This window comes from Nelumbo nucifera, chromosome 4, assembly GCF_055504915.1.
Source record: "Nelumbo nucifera cultivar China Antique chromosome 4, China Antique-T2T, whole genome shotgun sequence".
Lineage (NCBI taxonomy): Eukaryota > Viridiplantae > Streptophyta > Magnoliopsida > Proteales > Nelumbonaceae > Nelumbo > Nelumbo nucifera.
Genome location: NC_142652.1, coordinates 4,996,954 through 5,017,445, shown reverse-complemented (window position 1 = coordinate 5,017,445; position 20,492 = coordinate 4,996,954). Strand labels below are relative to the sequence as shown.

Genomic DNA, 20,492 nt, shown 5'->3' with positions numbered 1-20,492 from the left:
AATAAGCCAATCACTTCTGTTGATGTCTTTTTTTGAAGAAAAAAAAAAGCAATCATTGTGTAAATTTCTTTTTTGGGGTGATGTTAAAAAGACTACTTTGACGCTGTCGTACTGATTAGGGCGTTATTTTTATTAATGTGGTATGTTGGGAAGTGAAAAAATAGATTTATTTATTTTCAGTTGAAGACGTGGCCTATTGCCGATTCTGGTCAAATCAAATGGTAGGCCAGCAGCTTTATTTGTTGTAAGATTCTTGTCTCCCATGTAAAAGCAAATGTCAATGGAGTCATTGAGAATGAATCAAAACAGTCCAGAGAGAGATATTTTTTGGGTAAATTACAAAGACCCCCGTACTATGGGGTGGGTCTGTGACAAAGACTTCCTGTAATTTATTACTAAGACCGTGAGACAGTTAGCTTTTTATTGAAATTCGCCGTTATAATATTTTTTAATCTCTATACTATCTTTATAATTACTATTTGAACAATTGAGAAAAAATACTCTTCATCTTTCTCCGATCTCACTATACACGAACAGCGGCGACAATAATCCCTTGTATCTCACATTCTTTCACATTTCTCTCTATCTGTTCTTCCACTTTCCCTTTCTTCTGTCTGTAACTTCACTACAACCAAGGTAGTAATAAGACAAAGGTTAAAAAAAAAGAATGGTCACTCGCCACATCTAGATATATGCAAACTAACCAAGTCAGGAATATAAATTGATTAATCCCATATCTGAATCCCTCCCAAAAAGAAATTCAGTATTCTTTTGTTTATTTATAGTTCATCATCACCAGATCTAGAATGTACAGAAACCCCACATCTAGAAGACGCAGCAAGGTTTTCCAACCACACCTGGTCACCGACGGTTGAGTCAGTATCGTCGTTCCGGTACCATGACCAGTGAGCATGCGTTCGGTTATACACCCTTAGCCGGTCATGTCCGAAGCCCGCCTCTCGGAACAGAGATAAAGGAGAGCTGGGTTTCTTAAACCTTCAGCCACATGAAATAACAAATATTCAATCCAATTAACAACTAATAACTAAAATGATTGTCAAACGTTGATTTCATTTAAAAATATATATGTAATTAAATATAACTTCAGAAGGTTGAAGTACCCACGTTAAAGCAAGCCCTTCTCTGTTTCCGCCATCACCAATCGTTACTTGAACTGGACCGCATTGCTCGGCCTTGTTATTATAAACCCTAGTCTGCATGAACCAGTCTCCAGTCGGATACTCGTATCCAAAAGAAATGAAATGACTTGCAAAGCGTTCGTAGGCATGAACGTGTCCAGCGAAAACAATGTCAACTCGGGCCTGGTACAGCAACTCCTCCATCGCTTGCTTTCCTCATGTTCTCTCCTTCACCCAGATGGGCTGTGTTGGTGTTATACCATGGCGCGTGAAGGCAGACCATAATCCATGGCGTGACTCTCTTATCGACCTTGGCCAAGTCGGACTGCAGCCATTTGTACTACTTCGAGCCGGCGTCGAAGTCGGTGTAGGACCCCAGCATGGACGCTGGTGACGTCGAACAAATAGCAGAGATTGGACTTGGAGCCGCTCTCCTCGAACGGCATCCTCCACCTTGTATTGCAGGCAGTGAAGGCCTGGGAATGGATGATCGGGACGACTTCAATCTCATGGTTTCCCTCTGTCTGTGCGAGCAGCTGTTGGGTGTCTGCCTAAGAAAGATCCCCAGGAGCAGCAGCACATCGTACTTCCTGCTGTCGATGTGCGCTAGTGTGAAAGGAATCTGTTCAAGGTAGAAGGGATTACTGTGGTATTTTGTTTGTGTATCGTGAGATTAGGTAGGGAAGGTGAACAATGTTTTTCTCTCAATTGTCCAAAAAATTTCAATGAAAAACTAAGGAGTCTTTGTATGATGAGCATAGTATAGGAGGGTATTTAATGCAGAACAAAGTACGGGCGTGTCTTTGTAATTTGTCCTATTTTTTTTGGTAATAAAAGATTCCAATAACAGTTGAGTCATCGAGAGAGACATGGGGGATTTTTTTTTGGGTAATAAATGATTTCAGTAACAGTCGAGAGAGACATGGGGCCAAATCCTGGGTTCCCCCTCCAATAACGTTAAGAAATGAGGAGTGATTTCTTTTTATTTTTTTGCGGTAAAGATGAAGTTAAGGAGTGATTGGTCCAATTAATATCATTTACAAAAAAAAGGGTCCAATTAATACCATAATTTTCGGCATAGAACGGGAGAGGAGGACACACAGAGACAGCGTCTAACGCAAAATCTGGCGATCGTTGCTGGGTTTACTTTGATCAACTGACCCAACTTTTGTCAGTGCTTAACCGTTACACCAGTGAGTGATGCATTTCGATCGCTTAATACATGGTGGTCCGTCTCTTCGGAGACATCCGATAAAATTGGAACATTACATGGTGGACTCACATCACCCATCTAAACAAACGTCTGTCTGCCGTATGTACCGTTTACCGTTATTGCAGAAAACCGGGTGGAAAAAATGAAAAGCGTTTATTTTTCCTATAATCAAACGAAACACTAAGCCCAAACGAAACGCTTGGGATGGTAATTAGTCATGAATGATCAGCAACAGCCAACTGAGAAACCAACCAAAAAGGAAAACACCTGTTTCTGGTCTTTACAACTCTTGCAACCAAAAAGCCAGTAGTAAAGGAGGAGGATCCATTAGCCCTTCTCCTCCTTAACCTTAAAGAACATTATCCCACCCCACCAAAAACATAATGAGTAATGACCTACACTAATGTATTAGAATCCAACTCTACAGTTTTACTTGGGCTTTTCTTTTTCTATAAATAAAAATTTCTGTTCCAAAACTCATAATCCTCTTTCGCCGTATCCATAATAATAATAATGATAACCGATTAATTGATAAGGAAAATAGAAAAAAAAAAAAGAAAGAAAGAAGAAGAAGGAAGAAGATAACATCTAAAACAACGAGTAATTCCACCAAACCTTATTCCCAAGAATTTTTAGCTGCCGAATGAATAACGGAGACAGACAGAGATAAGACGCAGCTCCTCCGTTCTAGCAAAACCGGGAATCGCTAGTACTACTACCATCGCTCACTTTAGCCGCCGGTGGGATCTCAAAATGCCATAACCTACCCACTGAATTCACCAAATATTTCCTGCAAAGGAACTCCTCCGCGAACGTCTTCTCAACCTTGCGATCAATGTCGTGTAGGAACACGTGCGTCACCCCGGGTCGCACCCTAGCCCTCGCCATTACCGCCACCGAGAATATCGCTGCCATCCTACCGGGAGCCTCCGCGAAGTATCCCCTCGGCGCATCGATCATGATCAGATCCCACTCCTTGTTGTACACCTCGTCGGGAAGACCCGTGAGCGCCAACTTACACCGGTCGTTGCCCCGGAGGAAAGCATTAGCCGGTAAGCAACTGGGCTCGGATCGGTAGGTCCGGAGGAGCTCGTCCGCCTGGGAGAGCTGGGTTCGATACTGGACAGTGTGGGCTTGCAGGTAGGGGGCGTCTTTGAGCACGGTGTGAACCCACTTGGGGTCCTCCTCAAGAAACAAGGTGGTACCGGTTGGATTGAAGGCAGACCACATGAGGGAATCGTGGCCCAAGCCGAAGACGAGGAAGTTACAAGGGGAAGCAGTTTTGAGAACGTCGAAGGAGACTCTGATCTCGGCCAGTGATTGCTGTGGGACCACGCGCGATGTTGCATAGTGGAGGATGGCGAGGAGTTGGGTTGGCGTGGTGAAGTAGTCGGCATCGACGCTGGTTGATTTGCGGTAGGATCCGGTGAGGGAACAGAGGAGGGAGGTATCGGCGTTACGAGTGAAGGTGGTGATGACTAGGGCGGTGGCTATCACAACGGCCAAAGCAACAGCTGCGAGGAACCATGGCTTGTCGGGGAGGAAATGCCGTTGCTTCATCATCCCTCTATCTCTTCGCCCTGCTTTTAATCTTCTCTTCTTTCGTACTGCACTTTAAAAAAAAAAAAAAAAAATCTGCTAAAGTATAAAATAAAAATGGAATCGTGTCGTCTGTAGTTCTCTTTCTTCTTTTCCTCTCTTTTCCTCTGAGAGAGAGAGAGAGAGAGCCTGATATATCGTTTGGCGTTTTACGTTTTATATTTAGTTGTTTAATTGAATGGGAATGGGGTTTGTATAGAGTTGATGTCCCCTGTCTCACTCTCACACTTGTTAATATAGGGAAGGGTAGATTCCACAGGGAGAGGAAGGGAAGGAGTGTCGTTAGGACTTAAACGGTTAACCCTGGGCCTGGAGAGGTAGACTCGGATGCTTAGTCGTGCTTTAGATTGACCAAGACACCCCTGTACCTGTGCCTCTGCCTGTCGATCCATGCATTCATCCAACCGTATATAGCATAGGTGGAAAAACCAGAATCACTTTCTTTGAATTTCCCATCTATGATATGATCAATTCCCCCCACTACTATGTCTATGATACACAACACGCATGCATGTACCATACCTGAATCAATAGATCAACGTATATCACAAAAGTAGTAACCGATCAAATTTCACCGGGTTTGGGTTTGATCCGTCCCTATGAATGGATTGGATCCACCAAGAATACATTGAATTAGACCACTCCACTGCTCCAGAGTCCAGACTTAACAGCCATGCATCCAAAATATTGATTGGATATTTCACCATGGTCTATGTCTATACATCTTACCATAAAATTGGAACCCACCATTGTATCAGATGTGCAAAAATATAGATGATGTTGGAATGGTTTTTTATTGAGAGTCAGGAAATCCGGATGTACAATGTGAATAATTGAAGGATCGGTGGATGGGTTATTGGGAAGGGCATTGAAGAAGGGCCTATGGAATTATAGTTTTCAATAATCGGGGTTCCATATCTCTTATAGTCTTACCCTACCAAGAATCGTCCTACGTAAGTAGGATACATGAGTACACACGGTGCACTGACTGACAATTGAGGTGAGGTGGTGAAAACTTTTTATTACAGAATCAGATTATTCTGCACTGTGCAGCGGGTTCTTGGTTCCCGTCGTATCCCAGTGGTTTAATTTTGTTTGGAGTTGGTTCACTTTTGTTACGACACTCTCGTAGGCCGCAGCGCATGCCCAAAACAACAAATAATCATATTCATGGCCTTAAATGTATTAAGAATTCACTTCATCTAAATTTAAGGTTTCCCGTTCACCTCTTCTCTACTCTACTACAAGTCTACAACAACAGTATAAATACATCTCACAAGTCACAACCACCATTAGAGCAGTGGACAATGGACATCCGTGAATTGATGTCAAATTTACGAACAGGATGCGATTTATGAGAGGCTACGGTAGGAGGGATGTCATTCAGAATTCTGCGATTGGATTGTAGAGTACTTAATCCTTTTCGTGTTTCCAATTATATGCATCACCGTACACATGCATATGGATGTTTCGCAATCGCAAAGCCCGTGGGTTGGGAGTTGGGAGTTGGGCCTTTCATCATCTCGATCTCATATACAAACAACAGTGTGAAGGTGGAGAGTGATTGTCAGTCAGATACTCAACTCAGCCTAACTGTTTTCATTTCATCTCGACAGATAATTGCGTATGTAGGTTAATATTTGATAGAAGCCAGGCCCACGGTGGCAAGGAGAGAGGCTCTTCCCTCTTTCGCGATTTCTTGTTGCGAGTAGCAACTCTGATCTAGATTTCTAGTATGTTTTGGAAATTGGAACTATCGCTGCTCAATCAATGAACCTTGAACCAACCCCACAAAGGAGCTTTAACCATACGAATACGATACCTCAATCAACCCAAAATTCCACATTTTTTATTTCCAATCTTTCCCTCAAAAAACAAAACATAAATTGTCTATCCCTTCACTCACAAGTCCAAAAACATTACGTGACTTGTGTTTTTTGGTAATAGTTACTTATCTGACTTGAACACCGCGATAAAGACCATTCAATACAAAGTCCTTGTCCCTTTATTAAGACTTATCATATTTCCAATACAAAGTCCAAATAGTTTTAAGGCTGCGTTTTTGTTTTCCATTTAAGAAGGGGCCCGCAAATCAAAGTTTTATGAATCATAAACGCAAATTTGGCATCTTTCCCCTTAATATATTAATCCAAATTCTAGGATTGAACCATAAAAACCTGACATTCTACACAACGAAAAAAAATCTTTCCGCCTAATTTAAGTACTATAATTAATTGGCTGATGTGCAATACCACAAGATTCAATTGGTGTGAAGACAATTAAAGAGGGAGAAAAAGTCATGGCTATCAATATCATAAATGAAATGACTAATACCCACCCACCCACCCACCCTTTTCCATTTCCCAAGTCTTCGCTTCGCGACCTGGGGGCTGGGGAGGAAGCTGATTTATTTCTTTCTTTTTCGGTTAAAAATGACTCATAACCCCCAATTTTGTCATTTCATTCAATCCTTCCTTTTGGCGTTCCAAGTTAGTCAAATGATTTTAGTAAAAAAACAAAAGTTTCATAGTAATCGTCAAAGCACCTTTCTTTTACTCGACTCTCGAGGAAAGCAAGAGACAATGAGACATGGAATGAAATTTATTTAAGTGCTCTCGAGGCCGTATCCTCTCTGCCTCTCTGTACCCGTCAATTTGCAAAATGAGTTTTAAGCAATTTCAAACTCCACTAACTTTTTCTGTTTTCTTTTTGCAAAAGAAGCCCCGATCTATGCTACCATCATTTATGTTTAGGGTTATAGTTCGGTCCCACCCAGTCCCGACCTAGTCTGCACCCTGGTCTTTTCATATTAGCCTGTACTCGTATTAGATCATTTTATATATTACTGTATTTTTTTTTTTTTTTTGTAAATGTCTCTATTCAGAGATTATAATTACAATTTAAAATATTTGAACAACCTTCTTTTTCAGGGATGAAAAAGCGTTTGGATTTTGAAAAGATAGTGGGTCCAGGTCCGATTCAGAAATTTCTGGGCCTGCACACAAAACCTAGGTCTCTATGCTGCTCTTCAATACTAAAATGATTATGAATCCTTTGCACACCTTTAACAATTTTGAATAGATAATTTATTTATTCTCTTTTTTTCTTTAAAAATAAATAAAAAAAGGAAATTGTAAATTATAAATCATATTTCAACATAATAATTTTGATATATCCATTTGTTTTAGAAGGCCCTTTAGGGTAAATTCATTTATCAACAAACTCGGTTTACATCCATCTCTTATACAATAATAGTGGGGAGGAAGTTAAGAACTTGAGATCAATTTTTAACTCTTGTACAAATAATAACAAATTTGGCCAATTAATGTGCAGCCATGTTAACTCTTTTAGGAATATAATAAACTGAGTAACTTGAAAAGCAATATGCAGTTGTTTGCAGTCAGCGACTAAAATACCAATAGACCATGGTGGATCCAACGAATCCACCAACAAACATCTGGTTAAAGTGAAAGCATCGTTCTCAACCAGAATGCGAGAAATACCCACCTCTAAAACCAATTTCAAACATAATAACCAAATAACCAAATATTTTGTGAACATAATAACCAAATATTCACAATCCTCTGATTATGCCAAATTAACCAGTTTTATACAAACAAGTGTCAAAACCCTAAAACATTAGAGCGTCCCCGAAATTTACCTAAAAAAATATTATCATTCTCGATGGGTCTATTTTATATTCAACTTAGAAACGGGTGAACCGTTTATTCACCAATACCAGTCGTCCGTTGTGCTAATATCGTTTTATTTGGGCTTCATGGGCTACGCAACTGGGGATAGCCCATCTTACATACCTTTTTCCTCAAACCATGGTGACAGCAGGGTTTCAATGCAGAGCTATAATTACTTGTGGGTAGGGATGTCGGAATAATTCGTGCTAGTCCATCTATGAGATAAATGGAAGTTTTCCCTTTAATTTTTAAACACTTTATTTATCTTGGGTTTATTTGTTGAAGATGTTCCTAATAAGAAAGATGAAAATAGATATGTAAATAAGTAAGGCCCCATTTGGTTTGCAGGAATAGGGGTTTGGAATCGGAATTGGAATGGATTATTCTGATTCCAAAAATTTGGTTGGGCGGAATCAGAATCTCATTCCCATTCCTGCTGGAATGGCATTCTCCCATTTGAGGAAAAGGGTATTGCCTATCCCTTCCTTGGGAATGAAATCCCATTCCTGTTGATTTTAATTTCCATTTCCATTCCTATCTGAACCAAACAAATTATGGGAATGGACCATTCCGATTTCAATTCTAATTCCGGTTTTGACTGTAAACCAAACGGACCCTAATACCTTGCTAATGAAGTTTTTGGTCTTTACTTATACACGAACATCCTTAGTTGCTTCTTTAGAGACGTCCTTAGTTACTTATATATCTTCTCATCATCGGTTGGCTTCTTTGCCACCTCCAAAGATTTCTTTTTACTTGTCAGTCATACGGGGATCTTCTCAACAACATGGTTGCAAATTGGACTGTCTCAAACATTGTCATTCACTGTTTTCAAAACCGGACTGGACCGGAAAAACTGGAAACCGGTCACCTGACAGGTTCCGTTTTCCTCGAAAACTGTTTTTCCCTTAAAATCATTGATTTTGGTCAGCAAACCACTGAACCAGCCAGTTAACTGTTCGAACGGTTTTGACCGTTTTTTAATTTTTTAAATTTGTTTATTTCTTTTTCAGAACGGACTGGCCATTCGGGTCGAATGGTTGAACCGTTCGAACCCTGACTGGTTCGTTTTTAAAAACCATAATGTCGTTACCTCATTTGAAAATTCCAAATATCAGCAATGGGCTGATATGTTGTGCTAGTGAAGATATCAACTCACTCTAGCAAACGGATTGTTTTTTTTTACCGAAGATGCCTAATCTCTACCCACATTCGTTTGGGAAATCAAAATGTCTCCTGTATATCTGAAACAGGAGACATTTCAGACATTTTGAAATACGAAAATTCTCCTTCAGAAGTGCTCTTGGTCTCAAATTCCCCAGTTTCTGAGAGAGAATAAAGGTGACATGGGTAAAGACTGCCAATCCTTGGCTATAGAAGGAATGAGAGTAGTTTTGTTTGTAAAAGGAAGCTAAAGTTCAAATATGCCATGTTTCTTAAAACAGGGGCACTGTGGGTTGGCAAAGAGAAAAAGTAGGGAGAAAAGGATGCTTAGGTGGCTTACATGGAAGGGCTGGGAAAGGGGGAAAGGGAGAGAAGAAGAAGAAGAAGAAGAAGAGGAGGAGGACGTAGGAAAGGGAGAAGGGAGAAAGAAAAGAAACGTAGACCAAGTGAAAATTTGGGCAACTGACTCACCAACTTGTACTTGGGCAAATAATTCACGAACTTGATACCAATTAGGGGTGTCAATTGGTTTAATTTTGTTTTGGATTTTAATTTAAAACAAAAATAAATCAAATTTTACACTCAAAACAATTACACTGTCATAGATTTGCATCAGTGCAAATAAATTTGTGCCATAATCAAATTCATTCTAAGGGCTTTTTCTCCTCCTTTTTTTTTTTGCATTTTTAAATCCATCATAGCAAATTATTATCCCTCTCCTTCACGATTGATATTGATCATGATATTTCGGCTCTGTTCATTTTCACTTGAGTACATAAGTTTATCCAATCAAGTGTTTTCTAAGTAAAACTTGTCCCGATAAGTATTGTTCCATCATTCTTGTGCGATATAGGTTATCTGGGTAAATTGATAGGTGAGAGGGAGGGTGTATTATTTTAGTGCCAATAATTGTTTATCCACCCCTCCAGTAGATATCACTTACCCGAATAATTAATATTTTCCAATATCTTAATTACCATAAAACCCAATATAGTGACATATAAATACGAAGATGATGATCAATTCCTTGTTTAACCAATTTACCCAGCTTAATACTGTCAAACGAACGGACGGCTGGCATTGATAATAGAAAAGTCTATGCGAGTATTAAACTCTGGCATGAATGCTTATCCTTTACTTTTGGTCTTGTATTCGGATTTCAAACGGTGGGAATTGCCTTTGGGTGTTGCCAAGTGCTAACAATGTATAATTGTTGTCATAGTGCTCAATTTCTTTTCCAATCATTTAAATGCTTTCACATGCCCGTTTACCCATACCCAATCAGATCACCATTCACCAGTCACCACCATCTTAAATTCGGGCCAACTATAAACCATCCAACTCAAACAACACATCATCAAGTGAGAGAGAGATGCCATCTCTTTTGGGTGTGAACTGTAACCGGAAGAATTGAGCAACTGTCGACCAAATTAAACTACGTCTCAGTCTCATTTTAATTAATGCTTCTCTTATCCTATATAACTAACTCGATTGTTACTTGTGAGTTCTGATAATGCGGCCGTGGATCTGTTTGGTTTACACTCTAAATTAAAATTAAAACCTTTTGTAATTAAAATTGGAATGATCTATTTCTATAATCTGTTTGGTTCAGATAGGAATGGGAATGATAATTGAAATTAACAAGAATAGAATTTCGTTTTTAGAAAAAAAGTAAAAAAGGTCATTCCCTCAAATAAGAAAATGCCATTCTAACAAAAATGAAAATGAGATTTTAATTCCACACAACCAAATAATTGAAACCAAAATAGTCCATTCCAATTTCGATTCCAGACCCATGTTATCATGACCACAAACCAAACGGGGTCTTAGATACATTTCTGATCATAAACTGTACACATGAAACCGATGACCGGAGAAATTCGTTGGCTTGTTGCTCATTAACCTCAGCATGACAACAGGTCGGAAATTGCTCAACCAAGATTATTACTACCACCAACAACCAACTATTTTTGTGGGGCTATAATTAATAGGTATGAATCCCAATACCATTCCACTCTTTGTTTGCTTCTTATGGGCCCAAAGGTCGTAGGTAATTGAGATGGAGATAAGGACAAACCGTTCCTAATTCCCAGTCTACATAAAATACAAAGACCATTTCTTATGTTATAAGAAAACAGGGATCAAAATCAATGACAGAAATTGGTGTGAAGTTTATTATAGTTGGAAATTTACATCGGTTGATTTTGTTTGTATTTGGAAGGAGAGTGTAATCATGATCAACGTAAAACTTTATTATAGTTCAGTTTTGCGTATGTTTGGATGAAGTTGAGTTTTACATCGATAATTAAACATAAAACTGCGTTTGGTTGTAATGCAAATGCAAATATATATACTACATATTTACCCATTTTTCGGTTCGTGAATGCAAATATGGTTCATATTTTAAACCATTTTTACATTCATCTTGTTTGTTTGAAATCAGTGCAAAGTGTAGGCCCATAATTAAATGTTCCAACTATCTTATGCTCCAATGCCTTAACTTTGGTCAAAAAATTAATTATCAAAAGAACACAAAATTGTATCCAAAAAATAGGTACAGTAATGCTCTCTTCTCAGAATACATAAGTGTCAAAAAATACATTTTTATCGATGTAAATACTACATTGATTTTATCGGTTTAAAACTTTATAATCTTCACCCATCGTGTTTTTCAAAAACACAATGGTCACTTTCACGATTTAGTGTAAGATGTCATTGGTGTAATTTTACACCGATGACGCTTTACACTGATTTCAAACGCAGTTTTACTAGTTACCACTTTACAAGGCATGGCAAAAATGTCCTTCTCATTAACAAAACAAGTAAATCCAATCCAACATTAGGTTGTCTGCTATTGCACGCCATTGTTCCTCTATCTATGAATCATTAACATTTCCATCCAATGTTTTAAAAATCAACCTAGAGGTCGAACCATTTTTGTCTTTGGGTCGCGGTGGGTGTGTATAAATATATATTTTAGCAATAAATAATGTATAAATATGTTTTAGATGTATTATTTTATATTTAATATATGTTTTTAATTTTTTATTTATAAAAAATATTGAAAATTATAATTTGAGGCCAAAAGGTTTTTTTTTTTTTTTTTTTTTTTTTGCGAAAATAGCAGGACAAGGCGCCCATGGACCCTTGGGACACATAGATCTAAAAAAATTACTCCAAATATAAAAACAAACACCTCAATCAGACATCAGAGTACAAAGTTATGAACTCCAAAAGTTTGTATGTATTCAATGTACAACTTGCGACCTGGTCATTAGGTTGAACAAGTCAATAATTGAACCTATGGAATTGGACGATTCTTGACTAAATCAACAATTTTTAACCATTTAACAGGTCTTGACTGATCCAGACTTAAAACCTTAATCAGGTGATGGTTCAAACGGTTCTAACTCGCCGGATCAATAACCGATTGAAAACATTTGTTTCAATTCCATGCACACAAATTCAGGTACCTACCTACCCATGTTTGGTTCCTTTTCATTTTCTGCGACTTTTCGTATACTTTTTATTTCTTTTGTCAACCATTGAAATTAATTTCCTATCAACAAAATACGTTCCAACCCCTACCAATATGATCAGACACTGCACATCTCATTCATGTTCCCACTTTTATGGTGGGTCTTAGTTAAGGTGAGATTTGCGGTGTTAGATGAAATTGGTAGGGATGGGAGCGAGTTTTATTGGTAGGAGATTCAACTGACCAACTCTTTTTATTTATCTCTCGCCTTTTCATTCTTTTACGGGCTAGTTTGACCTCTTTATTAGGTGTGTTAATGTGTAAATTCGACCGGTTAGGTTTGGTTGAGGTCAACTCTAAATTAATCCTAGCGGAACCTCCAATCCAAATCCTAACCTCAGCCGAATGGATTAGGTTCGGATTGGCCAATTTCTCTACTTCCTTTCCTGTTGTTAAAGGTATGATTTTCAAAACCAGATTGGACCGGACGGTCAGACCAGAAAAATCGGGAATCAATCAGGTGACCGGTTTCATTTTTTCCCAAAAACCGTTGATTTTGGTCAGCAAACTGCTGACCTGGGCGGTTAATCGTTCGCATGATTTTGACCATTTTTTATTTTTTAAATTTTTTAAATTTTAAATTTTTTGTTAGAACAAGCTGACGGTTCGGTTTGAACAGTTGGACCATTCAAACTGTTCAAATGGTTTTGACCATTTTTTTAATTTTTAAATTTTTAAATTTTTTTAGTAGAACGAGCTGACCGTTCGATCCGGGAACCGGACCCCTGACCAGTTTGTTCTCTGGGTCGGTTTTAAAAACCTTGGTCAAAGGTTTTTATTTTCTAGAGTTAAGGGTTGGGGTAAATTCAATTTTAACATTATAATATATTTGGGGGGCATTCATTTTTTGGATTTTAAAAGGGAAAAAGTTGGTTAATGGGATTTTGGTTTCTATTAATCAGAAAATCCATATTCTTTTTTTCAAATTTATATAGAGAATAGAGAAAATTTATTTTCCGGGTAAGTGATACCCATCTCCCAAGTGATGCAATTGATTGACCCGGATGAACCTTCTATATAGCCGAATGAGTTTGCACGAAATTCACTGTATTGTCCATTTTAAATTGGGGTTTTCTTTGAAGGTACCATTTTAAATTAGGTTGGTTCTAGTTACCCTATATCACGGCATTAACATAATTAAGGTACCCTTAAGTTTTTTGACAACAGACATCACCCTTAAATATTGACAGAAAAAACAAATTGTTAAATTTACCTTTCATTATTTTTTAAAATTTCAAAGTAAAACCCAATTGAGAAAAAGTATGATTCTATCAATTTTGATGCATGTGACTTGAAATTCATGGAAATTTAGCCAAATAAATCCTTTATTTTTCTGTCAAAATTTATTCTCCAACAATGGCTTGTCGATTGACGTGTAGAGAAATGTTGCAGGATTCATCCTAGAGATCAAAGATGAGTCAAACCTGCGAGAGAGATATGAGAGCTCATCGCACACTCTCCCGGTGGAGGAAGAGCTGAATAGGAAAAACGACTCTGGAGTTGAGAATTCTAAGCTCAAAAACCGTGCAAGGAAACAACAACACAAGAATTCTCGTTTGGTGAAAAACAAACTTCGAACGAGGTCTTCTCGTCACTCTAAGCAATATTAGTATATGTATTGCATGACTTTCCTTTATTAAATAAATGTTTATACTTGATTTGTTGATAACTAGATGGCATTAGGTGCCACCTCAGCAAAACAATAAATAAACGATTAACAAGTTCCCCCAGCAGTTAGTGTGCACGTAAATCAAGACCAAAAGTTATCCATAATTATGTGTATAAAACCCTATGATGGGACAAATGCTAATTTGGCAATGACATGGCATCGTTCATTGGATGAACGGAAGCCATACCAAACATTGCCTAATCGGCCTTTGATTGTCATCGAGGTGAAAATTTTGCTAGTAGATTAGGTATTATAAGTCACATTAACGATTTCTTTGTCATTTTGCATCTTCGGTTATTTCATGCCTTATAATCGAGTTAAATTTCCATGGATGAGATTTGGAGCTGTAGATGTTTGAGGTTTTGTGTCACAATTCTCAAACCGCTAGTTTTTATTGTGCTTTGTGATGGTGCGTGATCTGGTGCTTCCTGTTGGTAGACTGTTTAGACATCGAATTGAGTAGGTCGTTTAGTCGAGTTGCAAAAAAGTGATGATCAGAGTGTCTGGGTTGCTTTATCCGGAGTGGGCACTCCGATGCTTAAGTCGGTGAAGAGTTTTGAGAGAGCTAAAAGCAAGAAAACTAGAGAGCTAGTGAATTGTGAGAGCTAAATTGTGCGTACATTTCTTAGAAAATGGGGGTGCCTTTATATAGGTGTCAGTTGGCGTGAGCTTTACGCACCACATTCGAGATCCCCGTGAGGACATGACTTACTGGTCCGAAGTTCTCGGAGGTAGTTTCACATGCGGACTAGGCTTTCGTGCCTTATTCAGTTGCTTTTGGAACAATCGGTGCGGGAGATGACTTTTGGAGGACCCGGGAGTGATAAGACGCACACAAGGGAGGTCAGCAAGCACGTCTCGTATGTCTCCACTTAGACCTCAATCAAATCGATAAGTCCTTCGGGGGAGGTCACTCCTCACGTTGAGGTCCCTAAGAACCGGTACTGATGAAGTACTATAGGTCGACCTTAGACGAGGTGCTACTAACTACTTTCTCGAGGTGTCTGAATTGTACACAAGGTGCTCGGATTGGTTCTGGGGTATTCCTCAACTTAGTGAGATCCATAGCTGTTTATATGATGCTAAAATATCATGCCATGTATTTTAGCATGGCATGATATTTTAGCAGACGGGAGGAGAGCGAGTGGGAGATGTAACGACAAGAGATGAAAGTGAAGATCCACCTTACGGGAGGAGAGCGAGTAGGAGTTTACTTTGCAGACGGTCATATCATTACAAACATTAAATCTGCAGTTGAATCTCAGATTGGAGACTGAAACGAAAAGATGATATATTTTATCTTTTTTATATCTAACACACACATATACTTTAGTGGATAGATAATTGATAGTTTTTGATGGAGAGTGGATAGATTTGAAAATCATTGGATTTTATTTTAAAAATTTAAAGAAAAATAAAAGGTAAAATTAACAACAAGAAGATAGTTTTTGATGGAGAGTGATTTGGCATGACTTAGTAAGTAGAGGTCCTGTGGATGCGATCTGCTTGAAGGATGATAATTCAGCGAAAAGAGTCTAGTCACCAAAAGTTAGAGCTTGGGTATTCGGTCACCTCGGCCCAAAACTATCTCGACATAGAGTCATCTCGGCATAAAGGCACTTCGGCACCCAATTTAGGTCAGGGCCAAAGAATCAAAGTGCCAGTTCGGGGCCAAAGAACCAAAGTACTAGTTCAGGGGCAAAGAACCAAAATGCCACGTAATCGACTCCAGAAGGTTCCCCAACGAATTCCGAATTTTCCGAGATCACGATGTCTAATAACAGGGCTCATCCTCACTCCACCCGAATCAGAGGAAAGTGATAAACCTTATCAACTGGCGCATTGCTTTCCTTCGGAAACGGAATGGATCTTATCTATGTAGCTCGGAGATCCCGGAGCCTTTTTGTAAGATTCACGACTACTCAACTATATAAGGGCATCAATCCTCAAGGTGAAAGTACGCGCGATTACTTGCACTCAAACTCTATAACATTTATACTTAACTTGCGAATACAGCAGAGTATTGATTTAAGCATCAGAGCGGCTTCACAGAGTCTTCCACCCGTCCCTGTGAACCATCTTTTACAAATTGATCTACCTTGCCACGCGAGTGCGTCTAAGCAATTCTTTAGCCAGGAGCTTTCGGATGGCGCACCATCAGTTTTGAAATTAAGAAATTATATAAATCACGTGATAGACTGGATTTTGATCCATTTACCTTATATAATTCTTTCAGTATAGCTCTTCTTTTATTAAAATTTTTCTAACAGGTGAAGCTGTAGAGGTCCGAGGGAAAGTGCTTAACTGCACCGCTCCACCCACCACCTGACACCATTTAAAGTTCACCACCCGACACAGCCCAGCAGTCAATGGGCTCAACATACCCATTAAATGCAACTCGTCCCTCCCTTAACAGATGTCTTCTCTCTCTCTGTCTCTGTATCTGATAAATAGTTAGGCTGTTTTCCCTTTTTCTTCGTCTCTCTTTCATTCCGGAAGAAAAAGAAGGTTGGATTGAAGAAAGAGGATGAAGATGAGATTTGAATCGATTCTCTTTTGCTTACTTGTAGCCCCATATTTCTTTGCGTCGATATTCTCGGATGCAGCTTCAGTAGAACAGTGCAGCAGTTCGCTTACATCCGTGACCAATTGCTTAGATTACTCCTCAGGAAAGGCAGAGTCACCTAACAAGGACTGTTGCAATTCTGTGACCAAAATCAGGGACCAAAATCCGGTTTGTCTGTGTTTTATAATTCAACAAACCCATAAAGGTACGAACTCATTCAAGCAACTTGGTTTAAAGGAGGATAGGCTGCTTCAACTCCCAACTGCTTGCAAATTGGCTAATGCAAGCGTTAGTGAATGTCCAAGTAATCTCTCTCTCTTTCTCCTTGTTCAATTATTTCTACTTCTTGCTACTATTGGATTCGTAGTTGTTAACAGTATTGTATTACAGTAACATGGATGTAGATTAGGTGGAGGATAAGATACAGGTCCTTCTATTTCTCACTAAAAATAAAGTTGATCATTACACCTTACAATCTAGACCATTCAATGATTATTGATTAAATCAGACTTTTAACCAAAAAATTTTGCAGAGTGGACAATCTCGACATTTTTTGAGTAACTCTTTTTTTTTTTTACCTTTAATTCTTCTGTTTCTTGTTCTAGATCTCAACAGAAGTGCCTTCAATCCTTTGGGCTGCAAATGTATCTCCTTGTCCAAACTTAGGAGTGATTCAATATTGAACATGGATCCACCCGATCTGACCTACACGGGGTCCCCCACACACGTAACACATAAACACCCTCTCAAGTCCCAACCCTGGTGAAAGGCGGAATTCGATCCCAAATATCCACTACAACCAGCCAAAGATCTTATTGTCCAGATAGGCCAGTATTAAAAATTGGTTTGAATGTTGTGTTTTATTAAAGAGTCAAATCAACTCTCTTAAAACTTTATTTTGAACTTCTTTTGTCCATGATGTACAAATTTCATGGTCATTTTAATTTCTTTTTCAATTGATTTTGTTCATTTTTTGTCCATTTCATCAATAATACATAATTGGTTGGTTGGGCATAATACCATTGTCCATCCCGGTGGTCTCAGTTTTGGACTGAATACTGATTCAAGCAAGTTTTGCGTCTGCGCAGTCTGAAGAGTTCGGATCTGCTAACCACAATATATTGGTGGTCACATTCATCCATTCATCCAGTCACACATCTGGAACATCGGCTGCAATTTTACTTCATTGATATTCCTAAAGTGGGGCTGGATGAGCGTGGCCAGCAATGTATTGTGACATAGTTGGGCCAATATAGGACATATTCATCCTTCATTGAAGGTGCGAAGAACTCTGATAACGTGGTATATGGGTGAGAGGTGGTTCCCTTTGAAATAGACGAGTCTGAGAAGTAGGGTCACCCTTTTTCCGTGGGCCTATGGTTAGTCCTGGCTCTTAGGTGGTGTTCGAAATTATGGTTCAGCCACGATATATTATGGTTTGAAACGTGCCATGATTTCTCTCAGTGTTCGGTTGTACTGTGATATGCACCCAACACAATATATTGTGAAACGGTCCACACCACAAGGTAAAAACCGTAAAATATCATTCATGGTTATTTTTCGTGGACAGGTCCACATTATCGTAGACATTTATTTTCAGATTGATCCCATGCTTTGCATAATTCTCAAATAATGTGTTTTACCTTAATTATTAATATTAATAAATAATTTTTAAATATCATTTTTATTAATATTGATAATTATTTTTAATATTATTAATTATTATTTAATATATTAATACTACTGTTAATATTATCAATTATAATTAATATTTTTACTCATTTTAGTTATTATTAATATCATTTGTTATTTAATATTATTAATTGTTAATATCCTTAGTAGTTTACTAATATTTCTCTATTATGTATATTATTAAAAAATAAATTATTGTTTTTAATGATTAATGGCATAGATTGTCTCAAATGTTTGTTAATAAGATGTATGGAATCATAACACAAGGTGTGCACTAAAATGTAACACATTGAGGGGGGCCAAAACTTAAAAAATCTGGATAGGGGGGGGGGCAAAAGTTAAGAAACATGAGTAAGGCATAGGGGGGTTATGGCTCTCCTCCACCACCCCCTGGCTCCGCCCCTGGTAACACACCTTACAGAACGCCATTGAAGATGTGGTATGATTCAATTCACTCATCTTTGTTCACGATACAGAACAACCTCTTAAAAGGTCTTTTATGAGGAAGTGCAGTATCAGACTGTTTAGTGTTTAACACACTACGAGTTTTCATGGGGTTTTCGATGGATATCTGCTCTTGTAAATTTATTTGATCTGGGCTTGGGTGGGCCGAAAGCAGTTGTGGAGTGGTCTCTGTCATTTTGGTCTGCTGCTCACTGGATTCTTGTATGTCCTATATTTTTTAATACATTCTTTTTTTTTTTATCAAAATGAAATATATAATATTTTCATCATTTTTAGTTTAATTTATTAATGCCCTTTTAAAATATATGATTATTGCAATCGGAATTTGATTTGAATTTCATATGGATAAGATTCAATTCAATTCGTATCCAATAATGAATCAAAGTGAATTTGATACAATCCAGTCAATTTTCTTTTTTATATATCTTTTGAAGGGCTACACAACCATCGATCCAAGTCTCCGCTACGACGAACAAAGGACCTTACCAACCAGCTGATTGGCACCTTAAATTCAATTGTTTTGGAGCTATTATTATTATTATTATTATTATTATTTTTTGATAATACTGTTTATTTGTTTATTGTGTTGGACAGAACTACTGGACTTACCACCCAATTCTCCCGATGCTGCTATCTTCAATACTACTACCAACTCTACTGCGCCCTCTTCCACCACCACCTCCTCATCACCAGGTATGTATGGGATTCACTCTCCTCATCCTCCTCTTGTTTATTATGATTCAATTAACCTCACTAGAATTTTGTCGAATTGAATGCAGATACTTCCAGTTCAACAACGCATGATTCCTCCAATGGATTTATCCACGGACCCCACACTGCAGTCTCTACTGTGATCACCGCCGTTGTTGTGGCAATCTGCACATCGTTGCTCCCAAACAACTTTATGTCTGTGCGCCAAGCAGGAGCATGAAAGGTGCATAATACAACCAGCTACTTGCTTCCCAGTAAGCCTGTTAATGAAGGGAATGGGTAGGGTAGGGTAGGGTCTTCCTTTATGACAATTTGGGAGACATTTGTTTGATTCGAATCTGGTCAGTTGGTTGAGATCGATAAACATAATTTCTTTCTGAAGTGTGATTTATTATGCAAACATGCACCAAGTAGAGTTTTCTTTAACTGTTCGTTTTTGGGCCATCCTCCTCCTGTTTTTTGGGCCAAGCCCCCATCTCTCAATGGAAATTTTGAATTTTTAAAGGTTAGGAGTAAAACAGATATAGTAGGAAAGTTGGACCGGATTAACGTAGAGCTCATTCAAGGCCCATCTAGATCTAGGCACAAAATGCAACCATAAATGACAATTGGCAAGCGTAAGTCGGACTCTTCTATGTCTTGGTTCTATGGGCCCCGCATAAATCACTATGGCATAGGAATGGAGAGCCACTCCCCATCCTGCAAGAGCAAGAATCTTTTATCCCCATTCCTGTTCTCATTCCCATCAGCTGCGAGGGATCCCCACTCCCCATTTTTTTATGATATTAATTATTTTGTTTTGTTTTTTATTTCATTTGAAAAATTAAAATAAAGTAGTTAAAAGTTACAATTATATTAAAATGTTAGGATCCGTATTTGGCAGAATTGGGGTAAGGGTGTCAATGGACGGGTTTTGGATTGGACCCGTTCAGTCCAAAATCAATTTGAACGAATTGGACGAACTGAAAAGACAGTGGATTGGACCAATCTGGTCTATTGATATAAGATAAGAATGTAGGTGTCAATGGACCGGGTTTGGGTCGA

The 20,492-nt window shown here is 38.4% G+C and overlaps 2 protein-coding genes across 3 annotated transcripts; one reads left to right on the top strand and one right to left on the bottom strand.

Moving 5' to 3' along the window:
- Positions 1–296: 296 nt before the first annotated feature.
- On the bottom strand, positions 297–4,214 carry LOC104591735 (purple acid phosphatase 22-like). 2 transcript variants are annotated; one of them, XM_088886354.1, is made up of 3 exons: positions 1,126–1,761; positions 858–996; positions 297–625 (listed from the first exon to the last, which is right to left on the bottom strand). In XM_088886354.1, the coding sequence occupies exons 1-3, from the start codon at positions 1,341–1,343 to the stop codon at positions 623–625; spliced, it is 360 nt and encodes a 119-aa protein (XP_088742480.1). In that variant the 5' UTR covers positions 1,344–1,761; the 3' UTR covers positions 297–622. The 2 variants fall into 2 exon arrangements, 1 of the variants encoding a protein (XP_088742480.1); XR_016068536.1 differs by lacking the exon at positions 297–625 and adding an exon at positions 2,968–4,214 and having other exon boundaries at positions 697–996.
- An 11,758-nt stretch (positions 4,215–15,972) lies between these two features.
- Positions 15,973–19,892, top strand: LOC104591737 (non-specific lipid transfer protein GPI-anchored 1-like). Its single transcript, XM_010250730.3, has 3 exons — positions 15,973–16,884; positions 19,332–19,430; positions 19,517–19,892. Exons 1-3 carry the CDS (start codon positions 16,542–16,544, stop codon positions 19,666–19,668), a joined length of 594 nt encoding a protein of 197 aa, XP_010249032.1. The 5' UTR covers positions 15,973–16,541; the 3' UTR covers positions 19,669–19,892.
- The last annotated feature ends 600 nt before the right edge of the window (positions 19,893–20,492 follow it).

What these genes read in the sequence shown, in the direction of transcription:
- LOC104591737 (XM_010250730.3), top strand. Translation starts at nt 16,542, where the DNA reads ATGAAGATGAGATTTGAATCGATTCTCTTTTGCTTACTTGTAGCCCCA. An exon ending in AAGCGTTAGTGAATGTCCAA is followed by an intron (nt 16,885 to 19,331) that starts GTAATCTCTCTC and finishes TGTGTTGGACAG; the next exon opens with AACTACTGGACTTACCACCC. An exon ending in CACCACCTCCTCATCACCAG is followed by an intron (nt 19,431 to 19,516) that starts GTATGTATGGGA and finishes AATTGAATGCAG; the next exon opens with ATACTTCCAGTTCAACAACG.
- LOC104591735 (XM_088886354.1), bottom strand. Translation starts at nt 1,343, where the DNA reads ATGGAGGAGTTGCTGTACCAGGCCCGAGTTGACATTGTTTTCGCTGGA. An exon ending in AGAGAAGGGCTTGCTTTAAC is followed by an intron (nt 997 to 1,125) that starts GTGGGTACTTCA and finishes ATGTGGCTGAAG; the next exon opens with GTTTAAGAAACCCAGCTCTC.